The sequence below is a fragment of the Prorops nasuta genome, unplaced genomic scaffold, assembly GCF_024137725.1.
Source record: "Prorops nasuta isolate Cenicafe-Biocafe unplaced genomic scaffold, Cenicafe_Pnas_1.2 PNAS00023, whole genome shotgun sequence".
NCBI lineage: Eukaryota > Metazoa > Arthropoda > Insecta > Hymenoptera > Bethylidae > Prorops > Prorops nasuta.
In genome coordinates this window covers 3,013,623-3,039,223 of record NW_027116820.1, presented here as the reverse complement: position 1 = coordinate 3,039,223, position 25,601 = coordinate 3,013,623, and the positions used below count along the sequence as shown (strand labels likewise).

Below are 25,601 nucleotides of genomic sequence, written 5' to 3'. Positions count from 1 at the left end.
CAGCCCAGCTGATCGCCTAAGGAAGGATAACTTTCATCGAGGACTCGCGAAAGACAGAGAGATCTATGTGTATCACGCTTGCACACCCGACATGCACCGAAGTCCACCGAACTCAGCCGATGATGGCTTTACATGCGCTTGCGCTTAAAGCACTAGCGACTCAAGCCGAGTGCAGCAGACTCGGCTCACACGAACGAGACATACGATTGTGTTAGTTCCCTCGAGGAGGTATGGTGGGGATACCGAATTCCCACAAGTTCCCATCACTGGCTACAGAGGGCTTGAGGGATCCCGTTAAATATATTAAATAATAGTGAAACTTATAAAATTTCAACATTAACTTATATATATAATTTAACTTCGCTTGTACTTTTTCTAATTAATTATTGCAAAATCAATTTTATGAAAACACTTATCATTTGTAAAAATCTTGCAGTTTGTGATCTTTAATATATATATATATATATATCCATATTCTATATTTATCATAATCCTTGAATAGATTATTAGATAAAAGCTCCATTCCAGTCGCTCAGTAATATCTGAAAAACTAAAGCAGAACATATTTAATATATAAACTCATTAAGCTAAGAAAATTAAAAATAACTCTGAATTATCAAACACAGTAATAAACATCACATACACTTTGCTGTTGCTAACCGTAAACTCTGTGCCAAGGGAAAAAATTTACGTATATAGGACTAGTCAAAAATCCTTTATATCTTCTTATCTCCCCTGATCCATAGATATGTGCAAGATCATTCCAGCGATAAAAGTAATATCTAAATAATTAATAAACTGAACAATTAGGACTGTTTTATATTTGAAATTCAAAATATTATAATTTTGCAAATTGTTTAGATTTACCTTGTAAGAAATATTGCCATCTTCTACATATGTGTTTTCCATAATAAAATCATATTTAACATTTACATCGTAGCAGTAAAATCTAGACCAGGTGATATATATGTCAATAAAGTACGTATGATACTTTCGGTTACGCTTGTCAGTAAGTTTTCTCGCTTCTCATTATTATTCTCATAAACATTTGTGCTGTATTTCTATAATCCTCTGTGCAAGTCACGATTGTTGTTATCACCTAAATACCTAAATCATATTAGCACAAAATATATTTCCACAAAGTAAAATTAGTAATTTAAAAATATAAGCACTTTAAATTATTCAAAAACTTTTACTTATCTAAAATCCGTATTTTTTCCTAATTCCATTTATTTTGCAGTTTTTCATTCACTTCTTTAATTTGACATTATCTCAAAGATTAGTCGGTTATCTGTTTCTTCAGGTCATGATATCTGAACTAATGCTACAATAAATACGTTACGACACTATAGCAAAATGCCACTAGATTTCGGCCACATTTACTAATCTTATAGATAGTCGACTCACTTCTACAAAAGTTTTCGGACAATCTAGTAGTACCTACATCTCTGCTATAACATGCTATAACCAGAGATGAAACGGGAGATTGCTCATGCGAGGTCCCGAGGCAATCCCTACCGGTAGGCGGCGCTGGTGTTGGCAAACGCGTGTCTCAGGTCCATCTAACCCCTAACGCCATCTATCGGAAGAGACCACGAAGCACGAGCGTTAAGCTTAGAATAGGGTAAAACATATATGCATTGTTGCCAGAAAGCGGAATAAAGAGAGAGCGGAGATATTTTCTCGGACCTCTCTGTCTTTCTCGCTGTTAGCTTCTAGCAGAAGAGTCGAGGCAAAATCTTTCCGTTTCGCTTTGCCGAAAATCTACCAATATTCGATGTCATTTATATTTGCAGGCCAATGCCTTTATACATGATTTTTTCAGCATATTTATTTATCAGCATTGATTTATTTAAATCAATAATAAATTAAGGAAATGCGTATTTGATATATAATAATTATTTTAACTATAATTTCATCGTTATATTTCGCTTATTTCCGTAAAATCTGAATTTCTTTAGTTTATTATTGATTATTGTAAGTCAATGGCCATTAAAAAAAATTTAATCTTAAAAAAAAAAAGAAAAGTACCGTTCAGGAATCGAACCCGGACCCACAAATCGCCACGCTATTACCTTACCGCCTAGACCACGAGGCTTCTTCAGTGCACCGTAAACAGATAGTCTTTTTAAGGGCTTGAAATCTTCTTTTAAACCATATAAATAAACGAACAACCGACAGCTTTATTCATTATTATTCTGTCATAATGGTACACAAATTAAGGAATAATTATATTTTGAATAGTTTTCAAAAGCTTTTCCAATAGCCAAGAACGAAGATAAATAATCAACGCTCGCAGTTTCCGTTCTTGGTTATTGGAAAAGCTTTTGAAAATCTACATTATATAATTATTCTTTAATTTGTGTACCATTATGATAGAATAATAATGAATAAAGATGTCGGTTCTTCGTTTATTTATATGGTTCAATAGAAGATTTCAAGCCCTTAAAAAGACTATCTGTTTACGGTGCACTGAAGAAGCCTCGTGGTCTAAGAGGTAAGGTAATCGCGTGGCGATTCGTGGGTCCGGGTTCGATTCCTGATCGGTACTTTTCTTTTTTTTTTAAGATTAAATTTTTTTAAATTGCCATTGACTTACAATAATCAATAATAAACTAAAGAAATGCAGATTTTACGGAAATAGGCGAAATATAACGATGAAATTATAGTTAAAATAATTATTATATATCAAATACGCATTTCCTTAATTTATTATTGATTTAAATAAGTCAATGCTGATAAATAAATATGCTGAAAAAATCATGTATAAAGGCATTGGCCTGCAAATATAAATGACATCGAATATTGGTAGATTTTCGGCAAAGCGAAACGGAAAGATTTTGCCTCGACTCTTCTGCTAGAAGCTAACAGCGAGAAAGACAGAGAGGTCCGAGAAAATATCTCCGCTCTCTCTTTATTCTGCTTTCTGGCAACAATGCATATATGTTTTACCCTATTCTAAGCTTAACGCTCGTGCTTCGTGGTCTCTTCCGATAGATGGCGTTAGGGGTTAGATGGAACACGCGTTTGCCAACACCAGCGCCGCCTACCGGTAGGGATTGCCTCGGGACCTCGCATGAGCAATCTCCCGTTTCATCTCTCTGCTATAACCAGAGATGAAACGGGAGATTGCTCATGCGAGGTCCCGAGGCAATCCCTACCGGTAGGCGGCGCTGGTGTTGGCAAACGCGTGTCTCAGGTCCATCTAACCCCTAACGCCATCTATCGGAAGAGACCACGAAGCACGAGCGTTAAGCATAGAATAGGGTAAAACATATATGCATTGTTGCCAGAAAGCGGAATAAAGAGAGAGCGGAGATATTTTCTCGGACCTCTCTGTCTTTCTCGCTGTTAGCTTCTAGCAGAAGAGTCGAGGCAAAATCTTTCCGTTTCGCTTTGCCGAAAATCTACCAATATTCGATGTCATTTATATTTTCAGGCCAATGCCTTTATACATGATTTTTTCAGCATATTTATTTATCAGCATTGACTTATTTAAATCAATAATAAATTAAGGAAATGCGTATTTGATATATAATAATTATTTTAACTATAATTTCATCGTTATATTTCGCTTATTTCCGTAAAATCTGAATTTCTTTAGTTTATTATTGATTATTGTAAGTCAATGGCCATTAAAAAAAATTTAATCTTAAAAAAAAAAAAAAAAGTACCGTTCAGGAATCGAACCCGGACCCACAAATCGCCACGCTATTACCTTACCGCCTAGACCACGAGGCTTCTTCAGTGCACCGTAAACAGATAGTCTTTTTAAGGGCTTGAAATCTTCTATTGAACCATATAAATAAACGAAGAACCGACATCTTTATTCATTATTATTCTATCATAATGGTACACAAATTAAAGAATAATTATATAATGTAGATTTTCAAAAGCTTTTCCAATAACCAAGAACGGAAACTGCGAGCGTTGATTATTTATCTTCGTTCTTGGCTATTGGAAAAGCTTTTGAAAACTATTCAAAATATAATTATTCCTTAATTTGTGTACCATTATGACAGAATAATAATGAATAAAGCTGTCGGTTGCTCGTTTATTTATATGGTTTAAAAGAAGATTTCAAGCCCTTAAAAAGACTATCTGTTTACGGTGCACTGAAGAAGCCTCGTGGTCTAGGCGGTAAGGTAATAGCGTGGCGATTTGTGGGTCCGGGTTCGATTCCTGAACGGTACTTTTTTTTTTTTTTTTAAGATTAAATTTTTTTTAATGGCCATTGACTTACAATAATCAATAATAAACTAAAGAAATTCAGATTTTACGGAAATAAGCGAAATATAACGATGAAATTATAGTTAAAATAATTATTATATATCAAATACGCATTTCCTTAATTTATTATTGATTTAAATAAGTCAATGCTGATAAATAAATATGCTGAAAAAATCATGTATAAAGGCATTGGCCTGCAAATATAAATGACATCGAATATTGGTAGATTTTCGGCAAAGCGAAACGGAAAGATTTTGCCTCGACTCTTCTGCTAGAAGCTAACAGCGAGAAAGACAGAGAGGTCCGAGAAAATATCTCCGCTCTCTCTTTATTCCGCTTTCTGGCAACAATGCATATATGTTTTACCCTATTCTAAGCTTAACGCTCGTGCTTCGTGGTCTCTTCCGATAGATGGCGTTAGGGGTTAGATGGACCTGAGACACGCGTTTGCCAACACCAGCGCCGCCTACCGGTAGGGATTGCCTCGGGACCTCGCATGAGCAATCTCCCGTTTCATCTCTGCTATAACATAACAGAATTTCAATATAGTTGATGTTGACACTACAATTGGGTAGGGTGGAAGATGTCCGAAACCGAATTGTCCGAAATTTTTTTTAAACTGCGTGCAACCATCTACATTGTCATAAAGTATGTGACTATAGATTTTAAAGTGCCGTAAAATTGTTAAACTGTATTTTGATCAACATAAAATTGAAACAAAATATGGTTTATTTGTAATTTAGAGATAATAAAAATGTTAATAATGTGTAATAAAATATTTTATACGTAAGTGCAGAAATATATACAACTTTTGTCAGAATATGTGTGCTTAAATTTATTTTTTAACATAAACAATTCCATTTTGGTCAGCAGGTGTAATGACATTTCTTCTAAAAGTAACACGAGTATTTTGAAAATCTGAAATTTGAAAGGAGAAATTAATGTAGAATAGAGACTGAAATACCACATATAGATAAGAAATTATAAGAATTATATTTTACCCATTTCTTTAATAATTTTATTAATTTTATTCATTAAATCTATATTATTATAGACTGAGCAGTTAAGAAATATGAATTTATTGTCTTCAAATTTGTCCTCAGCATCAGTAAGCCAATTCTTAAATTTTTTGGCGTTAGCTGTCTTCTTTGATTAAGACTTGCTGTTCATTTCAATAATAAATAATTTTATTAGTGCAATCAATGTTGCTGAAAAATGTGTAAATTAAGTTAGACATTTATGAAGGTAATGTGTAATGTGCAATGTGTAAAGTGGTTTAAAGTATATATGCTCACAAAGAAATTTGTCCATTCGTGGATGACTGCCACCCATATATTCATTTAAAGTCCTGTGGTATCTCTCTAAATGATTATTCGTCCTAATTTCTTTTCTAAAAACTGATATTGTTTCAGCCTTTGGTATCCAGTATTTTTCTATATAATTTTGGAAGTTTATAAAATGGGTTCTAATATCGGGGTCTCTTTCTATTTCTATTTTTATAATGCGATATGCTTGGGCAATAAGGTGACTGGAAAGAAGGGATAGGTTGGTAATTTTTTTAATCCACATTAAAACTTTAATTTTGTTGGTAGGATTAAGATCTTTCGTTAGATTTATTTTTTTTGCTTTCTTATGAACATTCTGCAGATGATAAATGACATACGATAATTACTGAAATATAAGTATTAGGAGTAATAATAGCTTACATAGACATAGTGGAAATTGCATCCTATAATGTTTCATGTTGAAAAAACAGTTTTGATTGCATTATGAAGCCCCTTCTCGAAATCACACGTACAACTCTGAGGCTTTAAACTAGGCAATATATTTTCTTTAACAAATATTAAAATATTTGTATAAGATTCCTCGTCCTTCTTTGACATCAAGACCCATACAAATGGTAAGAACTGAAATAAGGAATTAAAAATTAAAGTGTATATTTAAATTAAACATTTATTTCAAATTAAATGTAGACATGAAAAGAACCTTTTCATTTTGTTGCCCCATAATGGTCAATAACTGGTAGGCATTAAGAATATTTGGTACAGATTTGTATGTGACATCTATACCGATAATTGCAGTGTTCTCCATTTGTTTACACAGCTTACTGTCAAAAAGATCACAGAATGATCACCATTTACTCCCTGGTATCCATTGATGCTTAATTTGTGTGTTTGGCTACCAATTTTGAATTGTAAGCTTTTTCTCCATTCCCTTTGGTTTAATATTTGTTCACAATCTTGTAATGATTTAGGCATTTTAGGACGAAATGATTTTGCCCAATATTTTATGGTATCTTTTACTTTTGAATAAGGCAACTGTTTAGCTGCTTTGCAATTCCTAAATGTTAATTAAGTTTAAATTAAATTGATAAACATTTAATAAATTAATCTTATATGCTTTATGGATAAATTTGTTTTAGTTACCTAAGAGCAGCAGAAACATATATGTCCCTTGGACCACCAGTTCTTATGCTCTTCGTTAGATCAAATAGCTGTTTCCTAAAATTCCCTTCGTTAAAGAATATTTTTTCATCATTATGGTTCTGCGGTTTCCGAGTGGAAAAGATTTCCTCATTTTTTAATTTAGCTGTACCCATACAACTCCTTCTTTTACATTTTAATTACCTATTAATAAAAACAACATGGATAATATTCAAAAAGCCTTCCTTAACAGTGAATTAATTTCTTTCGCTATGCCTATTGATTATACTTACATTATACTATCATTATTTTTATTTGTATGAATCTTACTTTTATAGTAGGCGAATCCATCTGGATAAACAATTGTAGAAACCTTTTTAGGCTCCATAATATGTTTAAAACTTAACATTCAAGGAAATTAACTAAAATTCCAGAAAAGTTTCAAAGGTTTGTGGTAAAACAAAAGAGTAAGCATTTCTTTTACCACAAACCTTTGAAACTTTTCTGGAATTTTAGTTAATTTCCTTGAATGTTAAGTTTTAAACATATTATGGAGCCTAAAAAGGTTTCTACAATTGTTTATCCAGATGGATTCGCCTACTATAAAAGTAAGATTCATACAAATAAAAATAATGATAGTATAATGTAAGTATAATCAATAGGCATAGCGAAAGAAATTAATTCACTGTTAAGGAAGGCTTTTTGAATATTATCCATGTTGTTTCTATTAATAGGTATTTAAAATGTAAAAGAAGGAGTTGTATGGGTACAGCTAAATTAAAAAATGAGGAAATCTTTTCCACTCGGAAACCGCAGAACCATAATGATGAAAAAAAATTCTTTAACGAAGGGAATTTTAGGAAACAGCTATTTGATCTAACGAAGAGCACAAGAACTGGTGGTCCAAGGGACATATATGTTTCTGCTGCTCTTAGGTAACTAAAACAAATTTATCCATAAAGCATATATGATTAATTTATTAAATGTTTATCAATTTAATTTAAACTTAATTAACATTCAGGAATTGCAAAGCAGCTAAACAGTTGCCTTATTCAAAAGTAAAAGATACCATAAAATATTGGGCAAAATCATTTCGTCCTAAAATGCCTAAATCATTACAAGATTGTGAACAAATATTAAACCAAAGGGAATGGAGAAAAAGCTTACAATTCAAAATTGGTAGCCAAACACACAAATTAAGCGTCAATGGATACCAGGGAGTAAATAGTGATCATTCTGTGATCTTTTTGACAGTAAACTGTGTAAACAAATGGAGAACACTGCAATTATCGGTATAGATGCCACATACAAATCTGTACCAAATATTCTTAATGCCTACCAGTTATTGACCATTATGGGGCAACAAAATGAAAAGGTTCTTTTCATGTCTACATTCAATTTGAAATAAATGTTTAATTTAAATATACACTTTAATTTTTAATTCCTTATTTCAGTTCTCACCATTTGTATGGGTCTTGATGTCAAAGAAGGACGAGGAATCTTATACAAATATTTTAATATTTGTTAAAGAAAATATATTGCCAAGTTTAAAGCCTCAGAGTTGTACGTGTGATTTCGAGAAGGGGCTTCATAATGCAATCAAAACTGTTTTTTCAACATGTAACATTATAGGATGCAATTTCCACTATGTCTATGTAAGCTATTATTACTCCTAATACTTATATTTCAGTAATTATCGTATGTCATTTATCATCTGCAGAATGTTCATAAGAAAGCAAAAAAAATAAATCTAACGAAAGATCTTAATCCTACCAACAAAATTAAAGTTTTAATGTAGATTAAAAAAATTACCAACCTATTCCTTCTTTCCAGTCACCTTATTGCCCAAGCATATCGCATTATAAAAATAGAAATAGAAAGAGACCCCGATATTAGAACCCATTTTATAAACTTCCTAAATTATATAGAAAAATACTGGATACCAAAGGCTGAAACAATATCAGTTTTTAGAAAAGAAATTAGGACGATTAATCATTTAGAGAGATACCACAGGACTTTAAATGAATATATGGGTGGCAGTCATCCACGAATGGACAAATTTCTTTGTGAGCATATATACTTTAAACCACTTTAAACATTGCACATTACACATTACCTTCATAAATGTCTAACTTTATTTATACATTTTTCAGCAACATTGATTGCACTAATAAAATTATTTATTATTGAAATGAACAGCAAGTCTTAATCAAAGAAGACAGCTAACGCCAAAAAATTTAAGAATTGGCTTACTGATGCTGAGGACAAATTTGAAGACAATAAATTCATATTTCTTAACTGCTCAGTCTATAATAATATAGATTTAATGAATAAAATTAATAAAATTATTAAAGAAATGGGTAAAATATAATTCTTATAATTTCTTATCTATATGTGGTATTTCAGTCTCTATTCTACATTAATTTCTCCTTTCAAATTTCAGATTTTCAAAATACTCGTGTTACTTTTAGAAGAAATGTCATTACACCTGCTGACCAAAATGGAATTGTTTATGTTAAAAAATAAATTTAAGCACACATATTCTGACAAAAGTTGTATATATTTCTGCACTTACTTATAAAATATTTTATTACACATTATTAACATTTTTATTATCTCTAAATTACAAATAAACCATATTTTGTTTCAATTTTATGTCGATCAAAATACAGTTTAACAATTTTAAGCATTTAAGTGTGTACGGCACTTTAAAATCTATAGTCACATACTTTATGACAATGTAGATGGTTGCACGCAGTTTAAAAAAAATTTCGGACATATTCCACCATTTCCACCCTACCTACAATTGTTATAATTATAAAAAATTTTAATAACCTACATTTTATATATAAAGAAATAACCCTATCAGTCTATTCTGTAATATAAATTATATAAAGAATTACTATGATTGAATTAAACTTAAAAACAAGTAAAAAATGCTTTAAAATACCTTGTATAATTTTTTCTTCCCCGTATAATCATTTTTCTTATTGAGATGAAAATATTTTTATTTACAAATATTTATTATCATGTCTACTGAATAAGAAATAATTATATTAATTGTTTAAAAGCTTAAAAACCAAATTTTTGAAAAAGAACTTTTACGCATTTTTATCTACAATAAATATAATCGTTTAGTTTGATATGCGATAAGAAAAGTATATTGTCTATAATATCTCTATCAAGTACAATATCGTTGAATGTATATTCATAATTGTTATTATATGTTTATAGTTACTAATATATGAGACTTGAGATTTCTTGTACGACAGTCTATTCGTATATCTGGTTGTGAATTTGACTATATTATTTTACTCTATCCAGAAACTTATCAGACATGTAATATGTGCTACATTTTGGAAAACGTAATCAATGTATTTATCAGTGGTAGGCTCTATCAAAGCAAATAATATAAAATAGCTTTTCCCAGTTCCCACGCTATTTTATTATCATATAGTGATTTATTACTTCTAACTGTTCCGTCATCTGACAGTGTTGTCGTCGTTTGATATTATACAGGATTCCATTCAACACAATTTACAGTTCTACTGTATCCTGTTAAAGCTGTTGCTGGCAGTTGTATCTTAATGTGCAACACATACACATTATGACCTAAAAAGACAAATATTTAAGAAAGAAGTCATAAAGAATGTAGATTAATTTATGTGTCTACATTATTTAATTAAAACGATCCTAAAGCACGTTATACCTTCGCTACCAGAAGAGACGAAATTTTTATCGATGTTCCCAAAGCTGCAGTAAATTTTGCAGTATCCTTAAGTCACATCTTGAAAAAAACCTTCTTACCAGACAGTATCAGTAACATTGGTCCACATTATCGGATGATCTTGAAATCTGTAAAATTAATGAAAATTGATTAATTTGTCAAAGAAACAAATTTTAAAGGGTGGTGTGGTCATATCTTCAGAAGCTATTTAAATTCAAGGATATGATAAGTTTTGCGATGAGAATCCACAACCAAAACATTTTTTCCATCGTCTTTGCATCACAAAAACTTTACGCATACTCCATTTTTAGAATAGGAGACACTGCTATCCATATTCTGAGTAAAATGGGTCAAAGATGATCTTCGGATCACACAATCTACTAAATGACTACTATCCGCAACTCCAAGTTACAAGAGCTAAGTGATTTGTATGTTTTCTACATCATAGAGATAAATTTGCTATTAAACTGGAAGCAACAGTTTTCTGAATTACAGTAACATAATCGAGATCGACATCATAAACCATGAGAGTCATGTTTTTCAAGCTTGCTGTTAATTTAAGGCCAACCCGAAAGAATTTAAAGTGTCAATATAATCATTAAGCATTTGTATTGAATGTCAAGCAAATGGTTCTTTGTTATAGTTGTGATCTACAAGCGGAATAGTATATTCTAAGATTGTTTGAATCATAATAAAATTTCAAGGGTCTAGAAACCATTTTATAACATTCTTAATACTGAGCCTTTTTATACTAAATAGTTAAGGATTACCTGAGTATGAATTACGTGATCTGTACATGGTTGGTTTTGCATCCCTATGGATAAACAGAGCAGAGAATAAAGTCAACAAGTGGTAGCTTTATTGATGGGGATAAATACTTTTATGGTATATCCATTAAAACAGCCCTGAAAGATGAGTCTTTGCCATCCCAGACAGCATATATGTGTCAGCTTGTATCTTCTTTCCTGATGATCAAATGTTTATTTAGGTTTTAACTTCCAAAATTGCCTTTGCTCATGAAACAGAATTAATTAAAATACCTGTAAAGAATAATATTTCTCACAAAGTATCAGAGTGCAATACATGTCATACATAATTAAAGATCAATTTATACTTATCTGAAACAAATTTGAACATAACCATCCAGTTGACCTGTCAAATTTGTGTTTACCTAAACCTTATACTACTTAGGGCCGGTTGTTCCACCTATTGGCAAACGTCTGGATAAATTTATCCGTTTGGTAAAGCTTGAAATTGAATAGAATTTACTATAGTTTATAAATTTTACCAAGCAGATAAATTTTACCAAGCAGATAAATTTTACCAATAGGTGGAAAAACCGGCCCTTAGGGCCGGTTGTTCCACCTATTGGCAAACGTCTGGATAAATTTATCCGTTTGGTAAAATTTGAAATTGAATAGAATTTACTACAGTTTGTAAATTTTACCAAGCAGATAAATTTTACCAATAGGTGGAAAAACCGGCCCTTAATCGTACAAGTTAGCCCAAGTCAGCCGCAATCAGCCGGCAGAACTTGCAGCGTGGCTACTTTGCAGAACTGCCAACTCAAAATGACCATTTTCAGATTTTTGGTTTCTTATTTGGCAATCCTACTTTCCATCGTAAAATGGCCCTAGTTCACGCGGAAGCCTCTGATCCATCTAGGAAATTTTTTGTTCGACGTTACATTCCTGCGGCTAGGTTGGATCGTGATATGGATTGGATCTCGAATATAAACGTCCAGAGTCGGAAACGGCCACTGTACAAAAAGGAACATAGCCTTAATGTCTCAATTAATTTAATTATGCTGTAATAAATGTCACGCGGAATATATGTAGAGTATTTCGTATGATATATTTTATGTTAAATATAATATAGCATAATTAATTTAATTGAGACCTATAAGGGCCTCCGCACACCGTTTCCGTAGCTACATTACGTTACGTTAAGGCAACTACAATAATAGTTGCAAAAATTCTTTATAAATATAAAAATATCACCTCAGACCTGTTTATTACAAGCATCCTGCCTCAAAAAACTTACCTTTAGCAAACTTTTGTGTGCGCTAAGCTAAGATTAAGTTTAATCCTACCTTAACGTAACGTAATGTAGCTACGGAAACTGTGTGCGGAGGCCCTAAGACCGGGCCTTAAGTTGAAACTTGAAGGGGTCATAGTTCTTAAATGCATCCAAAATTTCTGGTAGCCATTAATGGCGCTTAGTGTATACACAGCATCGATAACTGGTTTTCCAGTAGATAAATATTGTAAAATAGAGCAAATCAAAACCCTATTAGTTTATTTAATAATTTTGTACTCAAGATCAAATGTGGAAGCAGAAAACACTAAAGTCTTCATGAAGGGAATTAGGAATGGTACAGGATTAAATTGTAATCACATTATTTTGATTGGCATAAGTGAAATGGTGTCTGTGCAATTTTTTCCATTGTAATACTTTGTGGAACGTGTTTGAAATGGACGCTACGAAAAGCACTTCCGTTCATTAAAAAAGCGTAAGATCGCTTCCTTTTATAAAGACTTTCAAAATAGCCACATAAGATGCGTGGTCTTATTGATAAGGGGATAGATACGGTGATAATAGGACATCGATGATATCTTAAAGCATATGTAATATTTTTGCATATTAAAATAAATCGTTCCTACTACACCTACCGTATACAGCCCGATGCATTATTGGTGAGTGTATCTTTTTTGTGCAGTACGTTTTTATATAGATACATTTCATTTAAGGCTATCATTATCTGTATACATGTGTAAATAATCGAGTTCGTTATTCAGTAAGAAATTAAGATAAACTAGTGTTGTGCTACTACTGCTGCTATTCTGTTAATTTTATTGTTATTACCTCTACTGTTCATTCACATAGGCCAATAAGAATATACTTTTGAATCCTTAGGTTGTAGACAAAAAATTATTTCTACCTTTAGTACTACCAACACTTACTTTTATCATTAATTTCATGCTATCGACGGCTATATAGTCACAGTGTGCGAAATACAACGATAGTGAAGTGAGAGTGTATTACTGTGTATAAATAAGAAAAACGCAATGAAAAATTGCTAATAGCGCTGTCTATCGTTAAATTTTGCAGTTTTTCTACTGTGTATTCTCTATACGTATAAAGCAACACATTTTCACTTCTCTATCTTTATATTTTTACACACGATATCTACAGAGTGTCACTAAAGGCGGCATATTGAGTCGTGGTATTTCACTATATCACTCATATTTACTAAATATTGTCATATTTTATTAAGTTTTAAAGCATTAATTTTTAGAAGCTATCATAATTTAATTACTTTCATTTTTAATGACAAATATTATTTATTTTCAACTAATCTTATTCATTACACAAGTTTAACACTCTTAAATGGAATATGATAATCTTGCTATAGTCAATATAGTGCTATAATTAAATAAAATAAAATTTCCTATATGCCGCTTTTAAAGAAATACCCTGTATGTATATGCATCTTTAATATTTGTGTGCACTTATGTGATATATACTAGGTACACACACACACAATAAAATATGAAGAATTAACAAATAGTCTGCTTTTGAGAGCATGATATGATTTTACTGAGATATGTATGATGCTGGTAAGCTAAAACTAAGGTATCTTTGTTATTAATTTGCTCTTGAAATATTTAAAGATCAGCTTTGTAATACTAATTACTTTAAGTAATTTTTTATAAAAAAAAATAAGTTTCTGTCATTTGTTATTGAAACTATAGTTTGGTAAAAAATTTATCTAACTTTTAAACTGGCAAAGTTAAATTATTGTAATATAACAGTGTTATATATCGATCAAATGACATTTAGTTTCAAGAGAGAAACGTGTTCCATTTTATATATTAGAAGCTATTAAATATTTTTCGGAATTGCCTTCCTAACAGAGTAAACAAAAGAAATCAGTAATCTAACTAGATTAACAATGCTATATTAATAATCATTTTTTATTACTGACAGTTTTAATCTAGTCAAATTATTTTAAGTAAATTTTCAATTTCCAATATCAATACTTTTAAGGAGAGAACACACAAATATTATTTTTCAAGCAATTTTTAAATATTTTCTTCATCTTACTCAAAGATTTTTTAGCTTCTATTGTTATAATTCTAATAATTTATACTCATTTTAATCTTTAATGTATTCTTTAAAATGCTAGTATTTTAAAGTATTTTAATATAAAGATTCTTATATATAAATCATACAAGTACAATTTGGCACCTCAGTAAAGAGTTGTTTAGCTGTCACGTTTGGCCAGTGAATACTAGCTTTTCTATTTCTATGAAAATTATTACATATAAGGCATACTATCACAAGTTTCTTATGTCTAGTTTCATTTTTTACACTTAAAATGGTATTGTAATAGTTATATATAATATAGAATTTTAAAATAAATTATAAGTTGAGATGCAAAGATTTAAACTGGTACCATTAGTAGCAGCTTTGTAAGCTGTCTGATAACGATAACTGTCAGATTTCTGTATTTATAATATTTAATATATATTTTGTTTATTCTCTAGATTTTTTTCTAATGTTAGTTATCGTTAGCATAATTATTATTTCTTATATTCCTTAATTTTCTTTCTTAGACATCTTACCAATCTGACACCCATGATGCTAATTTAAATTTTTGCACTGCCAGTATTTGAATTTAACCCTTAGTTGACTCCCTAGGCTATAAATGACTTCAGCTTACTTTAACAATAGATAAGGTCTCTGTTTCATTTAAAAGTAAACCATTTTGCAAAATATTAACAATTTAAATAATTATAAACTTTTAAGTAAAAAAACATTGATTCAATTTTCCTATACTGCTTGATTTTTTATTTAATTTTTATATTCAATCTTGTCAAATGCAATCTTTTATTTTATTAAAGTAACTTTTAAAAATTACATATACACTTTTATGAATGTAAAAATTTAATTCTGTTTTCATAGCAATGATCGTAATGCTGGTGATCATAATTGACCCAATATATCAGTTATCTCATGTAAAAAAAGTGGGCCAGTTGAGTGTTAAAATTCTGCAGCACTCATCATAGATATAATACCATTTAGAGTATAAGAGATGAAACTAAAATAAATAATCTTAAAGTTATTGTAATTCGAACAATACGATATTACAATACCAATGCTAATTATAAAGTAAATCATTTATGTTTTGATAAATTGATGTAAGTTTAGAAAACCTGACATCAGACAATTATTTCAGTAAAATTTTAAATGATATTTATTAAGGATCCGTTTTTAGCTGATTGTAATAAAAACTTATTTTTTATAAAATGGAAGAAGCTATACCCATTAATAAAATTTTATCCTGGTTGTTCCTAGCAATCACATATCAATACTTAATTACGAAAAACGTCTACTGGTTAAGTAAAAGTTATATATGTTCTGTTACTCAAGTAGTATAATTCCTCCTAATTCTGTCAAAATGACAAAATTTCTTTTTGTAATGATATTAAGTTTACCAGTTTTGTTGTCAAGGTTAACTAATTACTAGCATTGCATATCTTTTATTTTAAAAGATGCGGAAACTGTGTATTGAAAGTAATGTAGTGCTTGCTAATGTATTCGTATCACATAGTGTAGAGGTTTCAGTATAAGTCAATTGGTATAATACGAGTAATAGATTTATATCCAATGTAAAATCATCAGAAACGTTTGACAGTCCATCCTAAAAATCAAAAATGAAATTGTATATTTTTTCTGCGTTTAAATTATTAAATTAGGATATAATATATATAGAGTAAATGATTAATTAGAGCTGGTACCTGCTAAATTCAATTATGGCTTCAGTTTGGCTTGTAAAGGTTGTTAATAATATAATTTTTGTTTGTGCAATAATTTATACAAAAACCTTACAAATGATTTTTCTCAAAAAGGCTATTTTTTTGTATATTTAAATTCTTTTCTGTTAAACTGAAAACTAAGGGTTTTTACTACAACAAACAGCAAATAATTTGTTATTAAGTTTCTTACAAATATCAATAGAAAATATTTAAATGTTTTACATGTTTGACAACTTTATAAAGCTTGATAAGATGATAGTAATGAAACATTTAAAAAGATATGCTATTAACCATTAAGGTTCATATTTCCAGCTAGTTTTATAAAGCATATATGTGATTTGAAGGATAAGAGCTTGTTGGAATATCTGAAACATTTTTTTTTTTTAATATTTTGTTGCAAAAACATGTGATTATAGGTCACTTCTTATGTACAAAGGTAATTTAAATTATGGATTTCTATATTTAATAAATAATATTGATAGTATACATTACATACTTTTACCACAATTTCAATGATACAATTTAAACATAAACTACATTTAGGGCATCATAAAGCTTTAGACTTAGTACGCTGTAAGAGTTAAGTCATCTTTGTTGTGGGTATAAAAGTAACGCAATGCATCATAAAGTGTATGATGATATTGCAGTGTAAAGTAAAAATAAAGACAGTGTGATTTTACTGGAAAATATTCACTTTTTATTAACATCCATAGAATTCTGTGCTTTGTACATATATTTGCATGCTATTGCTTTTGTCACTTTGTAAATATTTTCAACAAACCATTACTTAATTATCATATACACTGTTTAGGATAATATTTGGCTTAATTAAACAGCAGTAAGAAAAATGTACTAAAAAAATATTTGAAGTCTTTTAACTTCAGTGTTGTTAGTTTTCATGTTTTTAATAGGTTGGATGATAGTGAGAAAATAAATGTTTTACAGATTGAAAGATTGGAAAAATAAAATGAACACATACTTCATTATGTTTAACATAAATTTTTAGAAGATTTCTTAGGGGGGCATCTCTTTAGACGCTGAAAAATAAATGCTTTTTTGGGAATTTTTTTGAAGGTGATGAAATAATCACATGGTTTTAAAATTTTAACATCATATTTTTAGTGGTTTGAAGTATACAAAAATATTTTTTTTTTTAAATGGCGGATCGGCAGAGTAGATATTTGATGCGTCTTTCGTGTGACATTGAAAAGTGCTGCAACTGTAGCGTTTTTTCTATTGATCTGAAAAAAAAACAAAATAAGCTTTAATTTGTAACATGTTTACGGGAAGGACAAATCTCAAGAATTATACAAAAAGTATAAAAACAAAAATTATGGGGGCTGTTTAACTAGATTTTACAGTTTTCGACTATTTTTTCGATAAGTTTTACCCCAAAAAAATAATTTATTTACGCGATATCAGTAAAACTTGAGGTTTATCCTTCCGATAATACTACAGACGTGAACCTCCCAAAATTTCATCAAAATCGATCAATAACTTTTTGAGTTACAGCACGAGCAGTTTTTAGAAATGTAGTTTCGAGTTAATGGCGTTTAAAGTTTCAATATGATAAAACTGTTAATTTTGGTAACTTACCGATCAATCAGCGATTCCAGGCGCGTTTCTTTCGTATATCTGCTCTTACACACTATACAGTAAGGGTCAAGCAAAAACTAATAGAATAATAAAGGTATCATACTGCTTTACTCCAAACGATTCGACTACTTGCTTCCGTAGTATACCATCTGCATACCCGTACAGCGCTTTCGACTATTTGCAATAACTTCATAAATATTTAATATTTCGATTTTTCCTTTTGTCAATTTATTCTCAATACATTATACTTTTGAAATATGAAAAAAAAATCGATTTTTTGAAAATTCTAAAGGGACCGTCCCATTTAAGTTTCTTGAAAATGATTGATTTTTTTAATTTAAATGTTTTCTGCTTTCAGAAAATTTCTGTATTATGAATCTTACAAATATGAAATATTTAACAAAATCAATAAATATGAATTCTTTTTCTTCTTTAAATGCAATAAACTTAAAATAAAACTAGTTACTTTTTATCAAGTTTTGATTAAATAGGCGTTATTGAAATTGATTGCACTTAAGGAGGTTGATCCGATTTAGAATTAACGAACAGATGTTGATACAAAAATTTGTATAAACTTAGTAGTATTGGAAAAGTCACTATATTAATTTTTAGATTGTTTGGATACTTATACAATTAGAAATAAATAAAATAATTTGTTACAATTTAACATGTAATCTTATGGGCAGGCAAATTTTTTCTCTCTTCATACTTGAAATACGCGAAGATTAACGAAAAGAAACGTGTGAAACTCTTAAAAAAAGTTAATAAATATCTAATGATTACATGAAAGTTGAAACATATCGATTTGGTAACTGTACCATCAATAAATAAAAAATTTTCTTCGGGAAACTGATGTTTTTGATAACGTCAACCTCCATTACATGAAATAGTGGCAACGTCGCAATCGCCGTAGCCCGCGTTCTTTGAAAAGCATTCATCTATGCTGAATATATGAAAGGGAATTTGAGTTGATGGTTATTTAACAGTAAAAGCAAAATAAGAACCTGAACAATAATTTATTAAATATCTAATAAACGTTTTATTAATCTTGAAACATAATGCATTTATAATGCCTTATTTTTAAACATTTTTGGATGCCTTTGGAATATTTTATAATTAAAACTATATTGCAACATAAATACCTATATCTATAAATAACTGAAAGCCAGAAAACTTGAAAATAATATTATTTTGTAAAACTGGCGATCACCTGTTGTCTATGACAGAAGCAACGTTGCCAAATCTAACCTCTTACTACTTTAGTCAGTAGAGAGTCTACGATAAATCTGTTTTGACTTTAGACGTATGGAATCAACCTCCTTAACATTTTTTATTAAGCGCTCAAATCTCTAAAAAATAGGATGTATGCATTTTTTTCTTTTAATTGCAAAGTTAACAAACGATCAGTAACATTTGGAAAATATGTTGCAGAGCCCAACCATTTTGCTTCCAACTTAGAAGGGTATCTGGCATTAGAGCTTGAATTCCAGAAATCTATCGAGGGACTGTTGATATTTTCCTGCAATACAAATTCCAAGGTTAAGTTTCCTTTTATGTGAGGCACAAAATAGTAGGGTTGAGATCTGCAGCATTTTTCAGAATTCTGTTTGAGATTATATTCGAGAAAGAAGAAAATTTTCAGTATAAGAAAAAAATGAGCAACGTGTTACTTTTATTTATTCAATATCAGGTTATAAAATATTTAATTTTTCAACAAATGCTAATCTCTTAAGGTGGTTCGTGTGCGACTCTCTAGTCAAATAAAGCGGTAGGTAGTTACAAAATTGAAAGTAGAACTTTACTTATTCTGGTTACGATAGAAGATATCAATTTGTAAAAAATAAATAATTTAAGTGTCATTTTTATTAATATTTTTTTTAATCTTTTTAAAACAATTATATCAAAAGATATACTCGTATGACTTGAGTAGCTGCCACATTTCTATGCAGAGTAGAGACAAGTACGAGATAAAAAAATTTCTCACGATTAATAATAGGAGATTATTATCAGTAGTATACACATTTTCAGTGATTAAAAAATTGTTTATAATTTAAAATATATTACTACAGTTTTTTATTACTTTGTGCAATCATTGCAATATGAGCAATCAACACATTTTGAAGAAATGTGTTGATTGCCCATTAGGCTACACGTGAAAGTGCCAATTTCAAATAATTATTTCTTACTTTTATATATCATCGGTAACATCATTCCAAATTTTAGTAGATTATTCTTCTATGCCTAAATAACGTTTCTTAAAATTTTAAATAATTCTGAAGAAATTTCATTGGCACTCGAACCACTTTAAAGGGATACAACGAAAGTTTAATTTTTTTAACCCATTATCAAACAATTTCATAAAACTGTGTTTATTTTTGGGTTATCTTTTCATGAATAGAATGGAAAAATAAAGAGGAGAAATACATTTAAATCTTCAAAAATTTAATTTTGTTTGTTTTTTTGTTTTATTGTTTTTTCATGAATGGATAGAATATATCTTCAATACAGGATTATATTCATAAAGTTTTAAAGTAAAATTAAAGAAATCTAATAAGTTATAGCCATAAGCGTGTCGGGCCGCGTGAATACCACTAAGGCTCCACGGCTCGCAAGTAGTTAAGAGATTAAAAGTTTAAATCCCTTTTTCTCAAAAAACACTTTTTAAAATTTGCGTGCACTTTCATTTTGAAACTATTCAACCTATCTTGATGAGATTTTTAGCAGTCCTTTATTATATTATTACATTCCGTATGAAGCGAATTGCTTTTACATATTTATGAACAAAACATTATTTTTAAGCAATGAAATTAAGAAAAATAGAGTCAAAATGAACACACATTTCTTATTTAAAAGCGTATAATTTTGTCAAACTCAAAGATTTTTCAAATTTTGTAGCTTCAAATAGAAACTATAGATGCAAGTAACAAATTTATATGCTATTTTTTAATTGCAAATAATAATTGGAATGACAGTGACGTACGTAGTTTTGAGACATGGTGTGTTGCACCGTCATAAAAATGCACGAATAAGGTGGCCATTTTGTATTAAAGAAATAGATTTCTTAGACGAAGATACAAAACTATTAAATACAGAGTGTATCAGCAATGATGCTTTTAATTTTAACCACATATTCTTGAGCATAAACTAAGTCGAAAAGTCTTATACTATAAGGTCTGGAAAAGCATCATTGCTGATATAAATCAGTTTTAAACCAATAAATCAGGGCTTTGATTCAACGGAAAAATTACTTTATTTTCACTTTCGTTGACAGTTCCCTTTCAAAAATCAAAAGAAATTTGTACTTCTCTGTCGATCCATATTGTCGTACAGGCATATACACACACGCACGCAACTACGCCGATTATTAATATTACCTCCTAATGTTTTACATTTCTGATTCTGATGCTGATAAAATTCATTTTCTGCCTATTTTTAAAATCATTCTCGATAGCACCCATTTGGTTGAAAAGTCTAAAGAATAATACGGCGTTATTCGTAGGTTAATTTTCAAGTCGCTTTATCTTTTCGGTGACGCGGTATATGAATTGCTCTAAGGTAGTCAAAACATAAGTATTTTATCATAAAAGCTATTATAAGAAATTGTATTTTTTCTGTTTTTGGAAGTCTCACTGTTTTATGAGATAGAACAGTTTGCTGCATCATTGGAGGATCAAAATGACTCGAAAATGGATTCTCAAGTAAAGCCATAGTCCATTAGAAATTTCAATCTAAGTGGAGAACTTCAGGGATCCCTTTAAGAATCAATAAGCTATTTTTTCATTTTATGAAGGGACAAGCCACAAAATTAAAAATAATTTTTTCTTTATGCCGTAGATTGCCCATAGTTTTTGCCTAGTACTTTTTGCATAGTGTCAGCCTAAATGGACTTGCCAGTAAAATTAGCCAATTGTTAGGTCAGATTCTAGTTTATAGTGACTAGAAGTTGATATTGTCACCAAAAAGAAATATTTTGCAATTCACCTAGCAAATTGTAATAAAGTGAAGAGAAAAGCATAAGCATTTATTAATTTATCTTTGAAATCTTTTTGTACCTAAGAGCGTGCAAAGAATATGAATAATAATCTACAAAATTAACAAAAAATTCTTCTTAATTTTTTGGCTTATCACTTCAGAACATGAAAAAAGGCTTATTTATTTTTAAAGGGATCCCTCAACCTCTCCACTTAGATTGAAATTTCCAGAGAAGACTAAAACCTTACTTGAAAATCTATGTCCGAGTCATTTCGATATTCCAATGATGCACACAGCAAACTGCTCGATCTGATAAAACAGTAAGATTTTTAAAAACAGAAAAAAAATAAAATTCCTTATAATAGCGTTTTTAATATAATACTTATCCCATAAAAAACAAGCTTCGCTTGTAAAAAAAGGACGGCAAGTACATAAGTCGTATCTATCATGATTAAAATATAGTAATATAAAATATTTTAATTAAAAAAAATAGTGAAATCCAAATGTTAGGCAAGTATAAATTGTTACCATGGCGAAAATTGAAATTTGGAAAAAAGTAAATAGTAATACAAAAATTATTTGCCGGGCCCGTTGTATACAATCGTATTAAATAGCCACATTTTTAACTTATGAGAAGCAACGCTTATATAGCAAGATAGTGACTTACACATGAATATTACGGGCCCGGCAAGTAATTTTTGTATTACTATTTACTTTTTTCCAAATACAAATTTTCGCCATGGTAAAAATGTATACTTGCCTAACATTTGGATTTCACTACTTTTTTTAATTAAAATATTTTAATCATGCTAGATACGACTTATGTACTTGCCGTCCTTTTTTTACAAGCGAAGCTGGTTTTTTATGGGATCTTAGAACGTTTTGTAAGAATATAGGAATTAAAACTAAAAATTGTTTTAACTAATTCAATTTAACAAAACATTTTCCAATGTTCTCATCGTTCCATAATGTAAAGCTCCAATTCGAGATATTAATTTATTAATATACTAAATAAAATACAATATATTACAATGATGAGTTCTTATCATAATTACACTTTTAGAGGCATTTAACATAGGATTCAATGACTGCTTGAATTATATTTTCAACATCTTTACCCAAAATCACCTTAAAACCCTTTAGCTTTCAAAATTTTGTTACTAAATTTACCTTTAAATCCATCTTTTTCTTAGGTGTTACTCTCACTATCACCTTTGCATTATGGCTCGTTCCCTGCTAAACTAGTGACATTTATATATTCTTTTGATTAATATAAACTGTAAAATATATACCAGTTAATGCAATGGAAGCCTATGTTTTTTAGGTATACTGCTTTCAGTTTCCTGAAGTTACACACTGTATGCTCTATTACATGTGATATATTGAAATCATAAATTCCTTTCATATTTACACATCTACATGATTTTATTATAATATTCATTAACTATTTGATTTATATTTCTAAAATTTTATGCCTGAAATCACCTACAAGCCCTTCACTTTCAAGAATTTTCTTAGAAATTGATCCCTTTTTTTACCTTTTTCTTAACTGTTACTCCCAATATCCACTATGAATCATGGTTCTTTTTAAGCAAACTATATACTGCCATTTTTATTTTCTTTTCATTAATATAAACTAGAAAATATACAAATTAATGCAATGGAAGCCTCTCTTTTGTGGATATACTGCTTTCAGTTTCGCAAAATTAGACACTGTATATTCTATTGCATGGAACATATTAAAATGATGACTTCTTTTCATGGTCTCATTTCTAGATGACCTTATCATTATATTTATTATTTAATTGACTTATATATTTCAAAGAGTTTATTATGCCAAGAATCACCTGCAAGCTTTTCACTATTAACAATTGGCTTCCAAATTTTTTAATTTCTCCACCTTTTCCTTAGGCTTAACTCTCAACATTAACTTTTCATTATGGCTCTTTCTATGGTAAACTGGTATCATTTCTGACTTCTTCTATTAAATATTGCAGCTCAAGCCTGCACAATGACACAATAAACACGTTATTGTAATTCAATCTGAAATAAAATCTCACTAAGTACCAAAAAATATATTACATATTATATTATAAAATTTAATGTTATTTTTATAAAAAATTAGTTTTGAATAATTTTTTTGGAGATAATAATAATTTCTTTCTATTCTGATTAGGGAAGCGTAGATAAATATTTGGTTTTAATACTTTTTTATATTATAATTGAATATTAAATAACGATTAGAAAATATTCATCTACTTTTCTTTAATCGTAGTAATAAGAAAGTTTTATTGTCTCCTGGAAAATTGTTTGTATATATAATAAGCAGAAACTGTCATTGTCTCATGGAAAATTATTCTTATATGTTATATAACCTATCGGGCTGTTGAAATCCATATGAGTTTAAAGAAAAGAAAAAGTTAAACATGAATTTTGTTAATTATTTCCATACCTGGATGTTTAGCATATGTTTATCAAATATCTTAAAAATTTAATTTAATTAATATGCTCCTGATAATCACTGGTACACATAAATGTTGGAAGTATACTTCTCCTTGGCTCAGTGTTGAAAATATGTAAATATTAATCTTATTTCATCCAGTCAGCTCTACTATCCTCAGCAATGAAAATAGAAATGTTCTATCTCAATTAATCTGAAAAAGAAACTTCACAAAGTACCACAAAGTATATTAACATCCAGTATTGTAAAATATAATGTTATACTTATCTAATAATTGCCGACACCTTATGTCATTATTATTCGAATTCATTTATCATTTTGAAAATTTAACACATTCACTAACATAGCAATGATTAACCTCACTGTATTAAATATAAATAACCTCACATTACAATTGACAGTTAACAGTAGTCGCCGGATTAATTATATCGATTACATCGATTTTATTTGATAGTTTACAACACTGGTTCTGTCGTTGTGTTTAACCAGTTGGCAACGCTGAGAAAAAGTGACGTCATTTTCCTCTTAGCGGTCAACTTCAGCCCGAGACATACATTCTGGCTGGAGAAGAAACTGACGAAGGAGAAGAATCTTAATTTTCGATATATATATATATATATATAGCTAACTGAGTATGATATCTCTGGATTGCGTGAACCGATTTTGATGTTCATGGGCTCAAATGAAAGCTTGTTCAAAACTATTTTAAGAAAAGCTTTACTTGAATCATGACAGTGTATCCTTCACGGAGAAAAATCGATTTAAAAATTGAGACGGCCAAACTTGCTGTATAAGATACAGTAGTGCCTCGACGGCGGTATAGATACGTCTATACCTACTTTTATGTACTTGCCGTCGAGACACTACCGTGTCTCTTGATTTCTTGACTACCTTAGAACAGTTCATATGTCGTGTCACCGCAAAGATAAAACGCCTTGAAAATTTATGTACAAACGCCGTATTATTCTTTAGACTTTTCAACTACCCAGATAGCAAAATCCTGTCGTAATGTTGTCATATTGTCCTCAGAATGCAGTATTCCGTGATGACAAAAATAGACACAGATGAGGACTCATTTGTACCTCAGATTGCACTCATGTCATGAGGTATCATTAAATGATAGAAAATGTTGAATTCCGATGTAGGATAATTCTTCAATTTTTAACGCCGGCGTTGCAACATTTTCGCTCTGCATTTAATCGAATTTACTTTCACTTTTGATGTCCAAATGATTTGATCGTACTTTTGCTGATGAAAAATCCTTTTCCCTGGTGGGTCTTGAACGCTGGTCGTTGGAATAATGAGACTGATACCTTGTCCATTACACTGCGTGACGTTAGTTAGCAGCAAAGTTCCATTTGTCTATTTAT

The 25,601-nt window shown here is 30.0% G+C and overlaps 1 protein-coding gene and 1 long non-coding RNA gene across 4 annotated transcripts in view; one reads left to right on the top strand and one right to left on the bottom strand.

Moving 5' to 3' along the window:
• Nucleotides 1-9,757: 9,757 nt before the first annotated feature.
• Nucleotides 9,758-11,578, bottom strand: LOC136781564 (uncharacterized). Its single transcript, XR_010823951.1, has 3 exons — nucleotides 11,151-11,578; nucleotides 10,363-10,508; nucleotides 9,758-10,265 (listed from the first exon to the last, which is right to left on the bottom strand). It is a non-coding gene; the product is annotated as an uncharacterized lncRNA (long non-coding RNA).
• A 1,021-nt stretch (nucleotides 11,579-12,599) lies between these two features.
• The window catches only part of Pten (phosphatase and tensin-like protein), a 126,150-nt gene continuing 113,148 nt past the window's right edge, over nucleotides 12,600-25,601 (top strand). The window contains exons 1-2 of one of the 3 annotated variants that reach the window (XM_066740437.1): nucleotides 12,600-13,076; nucleotides 19,230-19,336. Coding sequence is in view for 1 of the 3 variants with exons in the window: in XM_066740436.1 (XP_066596533.1) it covers nucleotides 13,066-13,076 (11 nt within the window). In the remaining 2 variants the exon portion in view is untranslated. Of the gene's footprint in view, nucleotides 13,077-14,006; nucleotides 14,017-19,229; nucleotides 19,337-25,601 lie in introns of those variants that run through there. The other 2 variants (XM_066740436.1, XM_066740439.1) reach the window with 2 other exon arrangements.